The sequence below is a fragment of the Nematostella vectensis genome, chromosome 1 (genome assembly GCF_932526225.1).
Source record: "Nematostella vectensis chromosome 1, jaNemVect1.1, whole genome shotgun sequence".
Classification (NCBI taxonomy): Eukaryota; Metazoa; Cnidaria; class Anthozoa; order Actiniaria; family Edwardsiidae; genus Nematostella; species Nematostella vectensis.
Window position 1 is genome coordinate 5191624 of NC_064034.1, and position 14779 is coordinate 5206402.

Below are 14779 nucleotides of genomic sequence, written 5' to 3' on the forward strand. Positions count from 1 at the left end.
AACTCTGCCAGACTTTTCATGAACACAAGCCGATAACCTTCTGCTGGTTCTGAAGATCCTACAGAAGCATATTCCTCTCCAGAATCATCATCATCTGACACTTGAAGCTTCCTCTTAGATGCCGAGGGGACGGGAGGAGTGAGTTGAGCGTCTTCGCTCGCTTCCACATCGGGATCAGACACGAAAGCTATCTTTGGCTCGCGATCCTCAGCCTTTTTCTTCCAAGAAGGCTTCCCTTTAAATCCAGATCGCTTTCTACTTCTTTTGTTTGCTCGAACCCGCCATTTGGAGCCGATCGGATCGCCCTAAGGCATAATTTTCGTAGATATATAATTCGGTGTAGAAAGCGTGTAGCAAGTGATAATGTTCTAGTGATCTTTGAACACAACTGCCAAACCACCAGGTCTTGCTTCTTTGTAAAATCGGAGTGGAACACTCTCTCTGGAGGACTGTTGGAGTGTACGAATTGGAATGACACCGAATGTTTTAATTTGCTTGCGAGAAAACGCCTAAAATTGCGTTGTTTTGACTTTCGTTGCTATGGTAACGGAAAAACAAAGGTCGAGAGCCCTGTAGAAAATCATTCATAACACGGAAAGAAATAAAGAAATTGAATTGAAACTTTCTAGGAAGAGAAGGTCTTGCAGGGATCTGTGAGATCTTTGACATGCCACTTCCTGTCCATCCAAATGCTTGGGCTGCACATGATGCAGTGCTATACGAGCAGCATCTTGTTGTGGTAAAGGAGGAGACAGAGAAAAACCAGCGAGAACTGAAGGACAACTTGGCTGAAAATGAACTCGAGTCAGCCTCAGTAAGTTTCAATGGCAATGAGCCAAACGAGGCTTTACCTCTAAACATGAGGCAGCGTTTGCTATCAACACTGAAGCAGGGAAGGTGCTTGACTATGCTGTTGTATCAAAAGAATGCAACGCCTGCAATATTCAAAAGAAAAAGCTGTCTGATGAGGACTTTGAAAAGTGGGCTGAGACACATGAATGCCAGGGAGGGTATGATGGTTCCAGTCCTAGCTTGGGAAGAGCATTTGCTAAAATTATATGGGACAAAAGTAAAAATGTTGGACTGGAATACAGATATACTGTATGGTATCTGATGGCGACTCTAAAGCTCATGAGGAGGTTTGTACCACTTATGGAGTGTGTGATACCTGCCAAAAGTATGATGCAATGAAGTACAAGAAGTACAGAAGAGCCACCAAGAAAGTGACTCTCAGAATTGAGGATGGTCACCTTGCCAAAGAGGATACCACATATGAGGCTGGTGGATTTTAAGCCCAAGAACACATGTTTTTTAAGCAAATTAGCTGGAAGACCTTGTAAATAGACTCAGGACCACTCTAAGTAGAAAATATAACTAACAAAGTACATGTATAGAACATTTAATGCTAAATGATCACGATTTTTAACTTTAACGGCCATTTTCTCAAAATGTGGTTTTCCGCTGGGTTAACTACTGCCCATTCTCATAACTTCTCTAATAAATGATATTTTTGGCTAATATTTTCAGGGAGAACTCTATTATGTATTTACTATGCAATGAATGATTTAGAATATCAGTTGCTCACCAAAAAAATAATCCTTCCTTTTTTTGCCTTTTCAATTTTTTTATTGAGCTGTTGCTAAATTCTGGATCATAAAAATTGAAATCTAAATCATTCATTGTATAAATCTACCATTTTGTTTTTCAAAATAATCTTTGATTTGAGAATATTTAATAAACCAAAGCCGCTAGAAAAATGGGCAGTGAGGGGTGCCATTTTGTGGTACTTCAAGTACTCCATTAATAATTAACTCAAAAATAGTTATATATTAATGACATTAGTATATAATAAAAGCCAAAGCCTTCATGATTCCATTGATGTATAACATGCCTTTATTCTTTTATTTTAAAGGTTTCAAATATTTATTTTAAAAATGCTCAATTTTTGGTCGCAATGTGACTGTAATCCCCCCTTAATATATTTAGAGGAGAAATATTCACGCTTTACTTGACTACGTACGCGTGTAGAAGGAATTTGACCCTGCTAACAAAACCACAATTTGACAGATAGTGCTTGTTGTCAATTAACACCTTGGCTACTAGATAAGGCTCTGACAAAACAAATAGATTAGTGCAGTGACACGAATAGGGAACTGTTCCTTATTCAAGTTAGTTTTCGCGAATAAGGAAATGGAATCTCCCGTTTTAAGACTTATCCGAATAAGGAAAAAACTATAAAGAGGATTGTCAGTGTTTGCTCATCATTTCTCAATAAAGGAAATGAAATTTCATAACGCCCGATTTCGCTTTAACGACTCCTTTGGAAAGAGTTCTCGAAAAAGAAAATGGTATTTCGTAACTCCCGATCTCGTTTTAACTACTTATCCGAATAAGGAATAGACTAAAAAGAGGGGTTTTTTTTATATTTTTTAAAACATTTCTTTAATAAGGAAATGGTATTTCATAACGCCTGATTTCGTTTTAACTACTTATCCGAATAAGGAATAGACTAAAAAGAGGTTCGTTACTGTTTTCTAAACATTTCTCGAAAAAAGGAAATGGTTTTTCATAACGCCCGATCTCGTTTTAACTACTTATCCGACTAAGGAATAGACTAAAAAGAGGGTTGTTAGTGTTTTCTAAACATTTCTCGGAAAAGGAAATGGTATTTCATAACGCCCGATCTCGTTTTTTAACTACTTATCCGAAAAAGGAATAGACTAAAAAGAGGGTCGTTTGTGTTTTATAAACATTTCTCGAAAAAGGAAATGGTATTTCATAACGCCTGATTTCGTTTTAACTACTTATCCGAATAAGGAATAGATTAAAAAGAGGGTCGTTAGTGTTTTCTAAACATTTCTCGAATAAGGAAATGGTATTTCATAACACCTGATTTCGTTTTAACTACTTATCCGAATAAGGAATACATTAAAAAGAGGGTCGTTAGTGTTTTCTAAACATTTCTCGAATAAGGAAATAGTATTTCATAACACCTGATTTCGTTTTAACTACTTATCCGAATAAGGAATACATTAAAAAGAGGGTCGTTAGTGTTTTCTAAAAATTTCTCGAATAAGGAAATGGTATTTCATAACACCTGATTTCGTTTTAACTACTTATCCGAATAAGGAATACATTAAAAAGAGGTTTTTTTTATATTTTTTAAAACATTTCTTTAATAAGGAAACGGTATTTTATAACGCCTGATTTCGTTTTAACTACCTATCCGAATAAGGAATACATTAAAAAGAGGGTCGTTAGTGTTTTCTAAACATTTCTCGAATAAGGAAATGGTATTTCATAACACCTGATTTCGTTTTAACTACTTATACAAATAGGGAATACACTAAACTGCTAAGAAGAGAGTCTTTAGTGTTTTCTAAACATTTTTCGAATAAGGAAATGGTATTTCATAACGCCTGATTTCGTTTTAACTACTTATCCGAATAAGGAATACATTAAAAAGAGGGTCGTTAGTGTTTTCTAAACATTTCTCGAATAAGGAAATGGTATTTCATAACACCTGATTTCGTTTTAACTACTTATCCGAATAAGGAATACATTAAAAAGAGTTTTTTTATATATTTTTTAAAACATTTCTTTAATAAGGAAACGGTATTTTATAACGCCTGATTTCGTTTTAACTACCTATCCGAATAAGGAATACATTAAAAAGAGGGTCGTTAGTGTTTTCTAAACATTTCTCGAATAAGGAAATGGTATTTCATAACACCTGATTTCGTTTTAACTACTTATACAAATAGGGAATACACTAAACTGCTAAGAAGAGAGTCTTTAGTGTTTTCTAAACATTTTTCGAATAAGGAAATGGTATTTCATAACGCCTGATTTCGTTTTAACTACTTATCCGAATAAGGAATAGATTAAAAAGAGGGTCGTTAGTGTTTTCTAAACATTTCTCGAATAAGGAAATGGTATTTCATAACACCTGGGTATTCGTACCAAGACGTAGGGGCCTATAGTGGTGTGGTAGTGAGGTGGGTGTGATCATGTGGTATGGTGATGTTGGGGGGTGCTAGTAAGGTAATGTAGAGTGGAGATGGTAGTAATGTAATTACGGTGAAAAGGTGGATAGGTTAGACTAGTAGGTAGTGGAGGGTGGTGAAAAGATAAAGTGGGACTATAGAATAGGTTGTGGTAGTGTGTGGTGGGTAGGTGAAGAAGAAAAAATAATAATAATATGGTGTGGTATGGAGATGGCTAATGGCTGTGTTGGTGGGAGAAAATTGGTACGGTGTATAGGTAAGAGTGGTGGTGAGGGAGATGTGGAGTAGATAAGGCTTATAATTTAGCGTGATGGGTCTGTGTGTGTTAAAATGGTAGTGGTGCAGAGGTCGATTTAAAATTTGTGAGGTTATGGTGTAAAATGGTGTGAAGTCGGGCGTTATGAAATTTCCTTTCGTTTATTGAGAAATGATAAGGAAACACTGACAATCCTCTTCATAGTCTATTCCTTATTCGGATAAGTCGTAAAACGAAATCGGACGTTTTGAGATTCCATTTCCTTATTCGCGAAAACTAACTTGAATAAGGAACAGTTCCCTATTTGTGTCTCTGCCCTAATCTATTGGTTTTACATAGCCTTATCTGGTAGCCAAGATGTTAATTGACAACAAGCACTATCTGTCAAATTGTGGTTTTGTTTGCAAGGTCAAATTCCTTCTACACGCGTACGTAGTCAATTCAAGCGTGAATATTTCTCCTCTAAATATATTAACGCGTTTGGAAAGAAAGCCCAAGATACAAATACATTTATTAGATGCGAGGTAGATTTCCTCTCTTTTGCTAGATTCATTTGTGAATCCTTTTGTGATCCTTTTGCAGCAGATAGGGTCTCATGTTCACAGCTCCGTTTAGCAGCAAAGCACGTGAAAGCAACCAGAATTACCCGACGAAAATGCTGTTGGACTTGTTCTGAATAAACTGTAATGCCTAAATACTGTTTCAACTCGAATTAAAATGTATCATGTAAGTACCCCCCCAGCTTTGAATAAGGAACTGAGCGAATAAGGAAACAGACGAACAAGGAACTGCGAATAAGGAACCAACTTCACGCTGGTTTGCGAGAAAACGCCAAAAATTGCATTGTTTTGACTTTCGTTGCTATGGTAACGGAAAAACAAAGGTCGGGAGCACTGTAGAAAATCATTCATAACATGGAAAGTAATAAAGATATTGAATTGAAACTTTCTAGGCATGTTACTGAATAGTTTGTGGCTCCTTCAAACCCCAAACCCAAAAACAGCAGTTACTTTAAAATTTTCGGCAATTGGTGACTGTAATATCCCCAGGAATGTTTACCCCGATTGGCATTCAGCGGGATGCATACCGTGCTTGCATAAATTTCGTAGATTTAGTGTGGAGCAACTGCAGAATACCCGTCCACAAAGAGTTAACAATCAGACTTCACACCGATTTCTCGAGACAGTTAATACAATAGCCAGTGTCACACGGAGCTGAGACGATCACTGCGGGATAACAGCCTGTGTCCGGACAACGTTAATGTATAAGGGATACGAAGGTAAGTCCACAAAAAAACCTCAGCTTTTAAGGATTGAAAGAAGGTATAAAGGCTATATAATAAGTACTTACGTAAGGGTTAAATGCCGAGGACGGAGGCAGTTCGCCGTATAAGAAGATGTGAGTTTCCAGAGAGAATCGAGAGAAGTTTGGCCAAGTAACCGAGGGAGACGACAGTTTCTGCGTTTCGCGAGCGGACCGGTGCCACTTTTATGCTACCAGAAGACTGTTTTGCGGTGGATTTCTTCCTCATACTGTTTCCAGAAGAACTGATTCAACATATAGTCTTTGAAACAAATAGATATGCCCGCCAGTGCCAACAAACGAAGCCCGAGAGATCGATAGCGATAGCGCTATATCGAACATTATCACTGATATCTGATATTGAGATTATTATATTATCATTGTTTTCCTCTAATTGTATGCTATTAGATAGTGGTTAGACCCCTTTCCTCTCCTCTCCTCATCCCTCGATATTGTGTTATTTTCGGAGATCATCTTATTTAATCTACTAGACGTCTATTTAGATACCCTCCTTCCCTCTGCTGGGCCCTCGATATTGTGCTATTATCGGAGACTATCTTATTAGAATCTACTAGATGTCTATTTAAATCCTCTTTTTTCTTCTGCTGGACCCCTCGATATTGTGATACTATCGGAGATTATCTTATTAGAATCTACTAGATATCTATTTAAATCCTCCTCCTTCTTTCTGCTGGGCCCTCGATATTGTGATACTATCGGAGATTATCTTATTAGAATCTACTAGATGTCTATTTAAATCCTCTTTTTTCTTCTGCCGGACCCCTCGATATTGTGATATTATCGGAGATTATCTTATTAGAATCTACTAGATGTCTATTTAAATCCTCTTTTTTCTTCTGCTGGACCCCTCGATATTGTGCTATTATCGGAGACTATCTTATTAGAATCTACTAGATGTCTATTTAAATCCTCTTTTTTCTTCTGCTGGACCCCTCGATATTGTGATACTATCGGAGATTATCTTATTAGAATCTACTAGATATCTATTTAAATCCTCCTCCTTCTTTCTGCTGGGCCCTCGATATTGTGATACTATCGGAGATTATCTTATTAGAATCTACTAGATGTCTATTTAAATCCTCTTTTTTCTTCTGCTGGACCCCTCGATATTGTGATATTATCGGAGATTATCTTATTAGAATCTACTAGATATCTATTTAGATCCTCCTCCTTCTTTCTGCTGGACCCTCGATATTGTGATGTTATCGGAGATTTTATTATTATCATCTACTAGATGTCTATTTAGATACCCTCCTTCCTTCTGCTCTACCCCTCGATATTATGATACTATCGGAGATTATCTTATTAGAATCTTTTAGATATCTATTTAGATACCCTCCTTCCCTCTGCTGGACCCTTGATATTGTGAGATTATCGGAGATTTTCTTATTATCATCTACTAGATGTCTATTTTAATCCTCTTTTTTCTTCTGCTGGACCCCTCGATATTATGATATTATCGGAGATTATCTTATTAGAATCTACTAGATATCTATTTAGATACCCTCCTTCCCTCTGCTGGACCCTTGATATTGTGATATTATCGGAGATTTTCTTATTATCATCTACTAGAAGTCTATTTAGATACCATGGATGCGGGAAACACCCCGGGGACTACGTGCAACTATAATTTCTTAAAAGCTTATTTAATAACTTCCAGTTTATAATATATTTGCATCATTTCTACTCGGGTGACTAGAATTTCCCACTGATCGGACCTATCCGCCTCCGCCAAGGGTGTCAGCGATGTTCCCAGATGAGTTCAATAGTGTCCCATGATGCCTCATTCCACTGTATGTTAGCTGAGTGTTGCTGCTGCGTCACTATCTCGTTCCTAGAGCCCACGTACCTTTAGACCAGCTGCAAATTCACGCATGCGCAGAAACTAAACACGTGACCTCGGGGAAGTACGCTATTGAATCTACATATCCCGCGAAACCCCGCGAGAAAAAGAGGAAGAGAACGACTCTTTAAGATTTCGGTGTTTCCATTTTGTTTCAGGTCCCGTTCTGATGAAACGCAAGATTTACCAACTCCTGTGCAGAGCACGCCCCCGACTTGTTATTCTGTTCGCACTGTTTACTGGACTTGTATACTTTAGTCTTCTGAACACCATAACTGTCAAAGAACTTACTTTGGGACACAAAGATGATAGACACAGGACGAAACTGATCTCCAGTAAGACCTGCCACTCTAAAGTAAATCTACTGATCCTAGTATCGAGCTATGTTGGCAACGCTGCCAGGAGGAAAGAAATCCGCTTTACCTGGGGTACGGATTTTTTGCCATCACCCCGATGGAGAACAGTGTTCCTCATAGGCGCTAACGATAACCAAGAGGAGATGAGACTGATGGCAGCTGAAGATAGACTCTACGGTGACCTGATTACGAGCGAGTACAGGGAGGGTTTTTTTAATATGAGCTATAAAGTAGCAATGGGTTTTGAGTGGGCGATGCGCTACTGCCCGTTTGATTTCATGCTCAAGTCGGACGATGATGTGTTCGTGAACCCGTACGCGATGCTACAGTACTTAGCCAAGTCAGCTCCACGAAGTAACCTCTACATGGGGAATCTCATGATTAACAGCCCTGTTCTCCGGTCCGGCCGTTACGCTGTGTCGGAACAAGAGCTAAGCAAGACGTATTTTGAACCGTATTGTAGTGGCGGCGGCATACTGATGTCTTCAGATGTGGTCAGAAAATTCATGGAGTTTTACGATGTACAGGCGCCGCTTAAAATAGACGATGCCTACTTGGGTGAGCTTGCTAAGAAAGCGGGAGTCCCTGTGAAGGAAAATGGCAACTTCCGTATGTACGAGAACAGCTGCGTCTTCCGTAATTGGACCTTAGTTCAGCATCCTGCAAAGGGCGATTGCCTTCAGAAACTGTATAAAGGGTTGCAAGACGTGCTGTCCACGTACGATCTGTACAGTATATAGCAGGCAAAAGTCAGCAAAGTAATAATTACCAAGCAATTAAAATAAGATCTGACTTTTCCCAAGCAATTAGAGAGACGATCTATTCTACGGACTATGGTAGGCAAAACTCAAAATATTTTTTCTAGCAATAACATGTAGAGTTTTACCAAACACATACGATCGCAGTAACATATACGTTTTCTATGGTCTTAATCAGCAGTCAAAAATCTGTATTACACCAATCATTTTTATTCATCCTAGAAAGAAATTATTTTTTTCAATTATGAAAAGTTGGAGTCTATCTATAGCCGGTTTGGCATGGTAAAATAAAATAAATGGAAAAAAGAGTGTGATGAAACCTAATTAGCGTAACACAAATCACGACTATGATAACTGCAAATAAATCTCAAACGCTTCGAATTGCGAAGTCCTTTATGTCATAGGCACTTGTTTAAAAGCTAGCTCTAACGTAAACTCCATTTCTTTTTAATCATTTGGCATTACAAAATTCGCTAATAGATGGCTTTTTTTTTGAAAAGTGTTTCGAAATTTGTTTCAATTATAGGCTTTTGTTTTTAATACCGTGTGGCCAAGTGTCGCCACATCTTACCAAGAATAAATTTCGAAACTTTTGTTTGATTGAAACAGGGGGCCCTCTTATTGATGTAGAGGTGACAATCACTATACAAATCATCATTATTAGAAAGCATTGGAGCAAAACTTTGTCTGAAAGATAAACCTTTGTTTGTTATATCTAAGAATTTAAGAGTTTCATAAACATATTTATTTGTGTAATTATGACACATCTGTTTTGGGGTTTACTATTGAAGCCTTATTTTCTCGTTAAATTTCAATTAGGGTGATGAAAGTGTAGTACTTCACACTCGCCCGCTACCGATGAAATTGCATAAAAGCAAACGTATTCTAATTTTTATTATAATAACGGTGCTCGTAAATGAACGGTTTTTTTGTGACGTCGACCAGGCAGAGAAAGGAATTGGCAGAATTTTAACCCCCCCCCCCCAAAAAAAAAGGAGAGTTTGTGCTTCTCATCAGTGTTATAACATAGCATTTAGGCAAAGAGTAAAAATTATACATATATTTAAAGGTGGTATTTTATGGCAGAAATAAATGTTGATTCTTCTCAGCACAACACAGGGGCCAAGACAAATTGTGGATATACCTGAAATATCACAGGTATCCCAGTTAACCCTTTCCGCAAGGCTCACTTTTGTTTAAAAGACTTTTTTTATTCTGATTACTGGTACTGGTTACAGCAGCAGAAAAAAGTTCATAGCTGTCAACAATTATTGTGCACGATTAGTGAAAAGTGATAATTGCTTTCTCCCAAAGCGTTTTGTTTGTATAGATTTATTTTTGGCAATAATTAGATGCGTGAATAGAGTTTGTTCAAATAAAGAACAAAAGAAGGGTTTTTTCCCGGCTCGATTACATGTAAATCAAATTTTTCCATAATTATAAGTATTTGAAGCAATATCTTCCTCCTTTTTATCACAAAAGTACAAGGATAGAACGCTGCTGCAGCTAAGATATAGTTCTCTGTATTTGTTTTGACCTAGGACTACTCCGCAGATACGTGATCCATCACTCTGGGTGAAAGTAAAATGGCAAAGCGCACATTTGAATCGACTTTCACATTCACACTTAAGTAGAATTAATTCAGCAAAGAAATACCGGCAATCTGGGAGTAAACTCGCAAAGCTGAGAGTGGGCGGACATTTGACTCGATACCCCCATTCATACCGACTTGTCTTGACTTCATGTTAAAAGCATAGCTGAAGCACAGCTATAGATTCGCGCACACGGGTGGCGTGATACCCTTCCCTTAGTCCAGACCTGGGACTCTCTTTGCGCTCGACATTCTGGCTCGCGTGAGAATGTTGAGCGCAAACCTTCCCTCAGTTAGCTCTTTTAGAACAGGTATCCTGGCTGCCTGGGTCTGACTTACTTGCACAATCGAGGGTCTGTGCGGTCCGAAGCAAGCAAGTGACGGAACCTCTTGGAGCAGTTCTGGCCGGCAACCAGGTACTGATCGCTACACGGGATGTGCGCACGGAGTCTTGCGGGCAGGCGGGAGAGCTGGTCCAGCTCCACGTCCGTGCAGTAGAACTGTGCACTCCCCATGACCTCAAGCATTAGTAAGGCGAGCTGGATGATCCCGCGCCATCCCGCGCGCGTGTCCCGAAAGCAAGTGAGCAGCGTGTGATTGTAGCACTGCTCCACGTGGGTCTGGTATAATGAGCTGTGAGATATGAACAGTGGTCAGAGAACATGTCTCTCGATAACTATTCTAGTCAGGCAGGATATCGTGCGTGCGTTACGATTTCCAAGTCAAGAGCAAGTGTGTGATTCTTTACGTAATGACAGACATCATTCTATCATTGCTAGAAAGCGATGATACGTTTGGTTTGGTAATTGGAAGAGATTGATATATATATATATGGTTGAAGGCTTTCATAGAAAGTGCTCAATACTCGAGAGTAGAGCGGTGTATAGTGTTGGTTTGAGAAAAATACAAACTACATAGGTTTCCCTACAGGTCTGTTTCGTGGTTGCCCACTCATAAGGGGATTTAATGAGAATATTCCTACCATCGTATATATACTATTAACATTGAAATTTACATAATAATAGACTGATAGTTTTAGCTAAGGCGGCAAGAGGAACAATAGCGAGTTACATAAATATGCAGGGCGGAACGTGTGAAAAATTGATAGCGCGAAAATTTAACGGTGACGGGATTAACAGTTCTAATTGTTTCGTAGCAGGGCTTTGTTTCTGTGGCGGCACGAGGACACGAGTTCATTGCGTTTATTTAGAGTTGATAGTTTGGGTTGGCAGATGATCGTCAGCTTTTCCTTGAGGCAGAGGTTGCAACGCTTAGTGGTACTGTTGTAGGCGGAGTGGGAAGAAAGAATGCGCCATGAAATAAAGTACTCAATCATGTTGTCCTTGAGAGTCCAGACGTGTTTGCTGAGTTCGGTGAAGTTTCTGTGTTTGGCGTGTCGGAATGATGCGGTGTGGTTTCTGTACCTGGTCTTGAAGCTGTTTTCAGTGAGCCCGACGTATGTTTCCGAGGTGTTGTTGTCTTTTCGAGTTACGGTAGCTTGGTAGATAACAGATGTCTGTAGGCAGTTTCCGTCTAGAGGGCAGGTGTCTTTCTGTCGGCAGTTGCATGTCTTGTTGTTGGTAGTGGTAGGGGCGGAGTTGGCGATCTCGGTGGCCGACGATGCGGTGATGATGCGCTTGTTGTGGTTGTCGATGATCTGTTTGGTGTTGTTCATGCAGCTGTAACTGATTTTGATGGTGTTTCTGTTGAAGATTTTACGGAGGTGGTTGTCTTTCGGGAAGTGCTTGTCTATCAGGGTGAGGAATCTGTGGCCGATGTTGGTGCTGGTGTTCTTGCTGAAGGGCGGGTTGTACCATAGGATGTTGTTGCGTTTGCGGGTTTTTCGGTTGGTTACGGTGTTGGGATCGTAGCGTAGCGTGTAGTTGTATCCGCTATCGTCGAGTGCTTTCTGGTAAGGCGGCGCGGTCTGGTCAAAGGAGGCTTGGTCTGAAGATAGGGCAGATAGGCGTCTGTTGATACCAGCAGGGATGTTCTTGGTGATGGAGGGCGGGTGGTTGCTCTCACGGTGGACATATTGTAGCGAGGAGTTCGGCTTTGTATAAGGCTGGTGTGCATTACGTTTTAGGTCGAGGGTGACGTCTAGGAAATTGACAACTTGTTTGTTTGCCTCAATGGTGATTCGGAGTCCGTTGTTGTTGAAGATGCGGCATAGTTCCTTTTTTAGGTTTTCGGTGGTTCTGGGTGTGGCGTTGGTGATGGCTAGTCCGTCGTCGCGGTAAATTCCTACGTTCATATTGAGGTCCTGAAGTTGGGAGAGAAGGAAGTTGCCTACAAGTTCACAGGTTTCTGCGCCATCGAAGCTCCCCATCGTAACATCAAATATCGTGTTGCTTTTCTTCTGCCAGGGTGTTTGGTTGTGGACCATATATATATATATATTTTATCTTATTTCACCCAGGCCCTTACCCAGGATTTTTCTTGGGGGGGGGGGGGGGGGTGTGGCTGTGGAATCCGTAAAAATGAACCTTATTTTTCCGGACTTTGAAAGCACACTAGCATACACACATTGGCACCAGTCGGGCCAAGACGGGACGCTAGCAGAGTCTATTACCCGTGAAGTTCGGCAACCATGGACAGCCGTTTCGTCCTTAGGACTCGTCAGCATGGCATAGCCGGTTTGCCTCAGTTAAACTTCATGCCGATGAAGTTTAACTGAGGCAAACCGGCTATACCATGCTGACGAGTCCTAATAAGGACGAAACAGCTGTCCGTGGTTGCCGAACTGCACGGGTAATAGACTGTGCTAGCGTCCCGTCTTGGCCCGACTGGTGCCAATGTGTGTATGCTAGTGTGCTTCTAAAGTCCTTATTTTTGCGGAGGAAGGGGGGGGGGGGGGGGGTGAGTTCTCTGATAAAAACCACCCCCGAAAGAACAAAGATGGGGTTTTTAAGCCTTTGCAGTATCTCCACGGGACGTTTATTGTCGGATTTGGTTTCATACCAGAGTGATCTAGCTTATGCTTTTTTAGTTTTGTCTACAAATAGCAACGTCTATAGAGACTACATTTTGACCTGTAGAAGGTAGCGCCAGGCAGCACAAGGCAACCTCGCAGGCCCTCCTATAACACTCCTCCCAATCACGCCCCCTTACTCCTTTCCATCCAATGGTACGTCTACCTTCATTATGTTGTATAATAATAATCCATCCAATTGTACGTCTACCTTTATTCTGTTGTATAATTCTCATAGCCCCTATCCCCCTTTCCTATTCTCCCCCCTACAAGGGTAGGCTTCCTTTCCCTCCCCTCCCAGGCTAAGTTCTCACCTGCAGTTTGCTGTGTGATCAGAAGCTAGCGCCTGAAAGAACTTATCTTCGCAGCCGAGTGCTCGAGTCAGAAAGTACGTCTCGTTACATCGACCAAACTGGGTGGCAGTGCATTTGGAAGCAGCTGACAGGAGATAATCAGACTAATCTTATCCATGTTAAAACTGACGTCAAGTCAACCAAGATTGAGTAAAAGAGGGGTGTGTATATTAGGATAACTTTGGCGTGTGCAGAAAACATGTGATGTGGCAACGTGCATGGATGACGTGCATATTCCCGCGCCAACGTGTTACTCGTGTCGATGCATTATTCCCCTCTTAAACATCGTTTTCATGATTGAAAATAATTCACGCTAAAACATGACATCGAACCAATTTAGATTTCAAAACGAGATGTATAAGAAAGTCTAGTACAATGTCAAATAAAATAACATGTCGCTTGAATGGCGCGCTTTTTCCTGAGAATGTATCATTCCCTTTCAAACTCCTTTTTGTATGGTTTTGTTATTATTTCTGTTATATATTACCGTTAATACCCTTAAAGGTACTTCAAACCAATTATTCACAACCAAAACAATACTTTAGAAAAAAAAAATTTTGGGGGGAAATTTTTGAGATTACGAAACCGAGAAAAAAATTCTTAGCTTGACATGACAGAATTTTTTTAGACCTCAAGTAAAAAAACCTTTTTGTTATATTTATTCGAACCACTCAAAACATCTACGCTTCAAGTAAAAGCTGACAGAATCAGTAGCAGTAAATGTCAATTTAAAAACTTGAGGTTCGGAATGTGCTAACGCTTGCCAAAATTTGACAGAAAACGTCATAATATAAGAAACTGGCTTTTATGTCTTTCAACAATGACTCATGAGAGTAGTCAGGTGTTATTTTGATACTAATAAATTCCTTATAAAACATGATATGCAGTTATCTCCCAGTAAACCGGCAAAACGATTAAAATCCCTAATAAAAAATAAAAGCAAATAAAAAGATATACAATGTTTTGGGGAATACAAAACAAATAAAAACCTTAGGAGATCCTGTATTTGGAGTGACGAACCTGTAAGTAATCCAACTCCGAGCAAAAGCCAGTTGTACGAAGCCATGCCGTGAGGGTGTTTGCGGAGAATTACGGTGCAGTGTGGCCAGAGACCTTATGAGTGTGAGGTCTTCGGGCAGAGACCTTATGAGTGTGAGGTCTTCGGGCAGAGACCTTATGAGTGTGAGGTCTTCGGGCAGAGACCTTATGAGTGTGAGGTCTTCGGGCAGAGACCTTATGAGTGTGAGGTCTAGGCGCAAAGTGTAAATGCCCAGAAACGCACAGGAGCAGCTCTAGCGAAATCCAACAAAGGATATTGAGC

General features: G+C 40.1%; 1 protein-coding gene across 2 annotated transcripts in view; it reads right to left on the minus strand.

Moving 5' to 3' along the window:
- The window catches only part of LOC116617267, a 33632-nt gene extending 18909 nt beyond the window's left edge, over window positions 1-14723 (minus strand). Inside the window, exons 1-4 of one of the 2 annotated variants that reach the window (XM_048727915.1) lie at window positions 14479-14723; window positions 13420-13543; window positions 10474-10767; window positions 6509-8370 (exon numbers count right to left, since the gene is read on the minus strand). In XM_048727915.1, coding sequence (XP_048583872.1) covers window positions 8271-8370; window positions 10474-10767; window positions 13420-13543; window positions 14479-14524 — 564 coding nt within the window. In that variant the 5' untranslated portion in view covers window positions 14525-14723 and the 3' untranslated portion in view covers window positions 6509-8270. Of the gene's footprint in view, window positions 1-6508; window positions 8371-10473; window positions 10768-13419; window positions 13544-14478 lie in introns of those variants that run through there. The other variant, XM_048727910.1, reaches the window with a different exon arrangement.
- Between the last annotated feature and the right edge of the window lie 56 nt (window positions 14724-14779).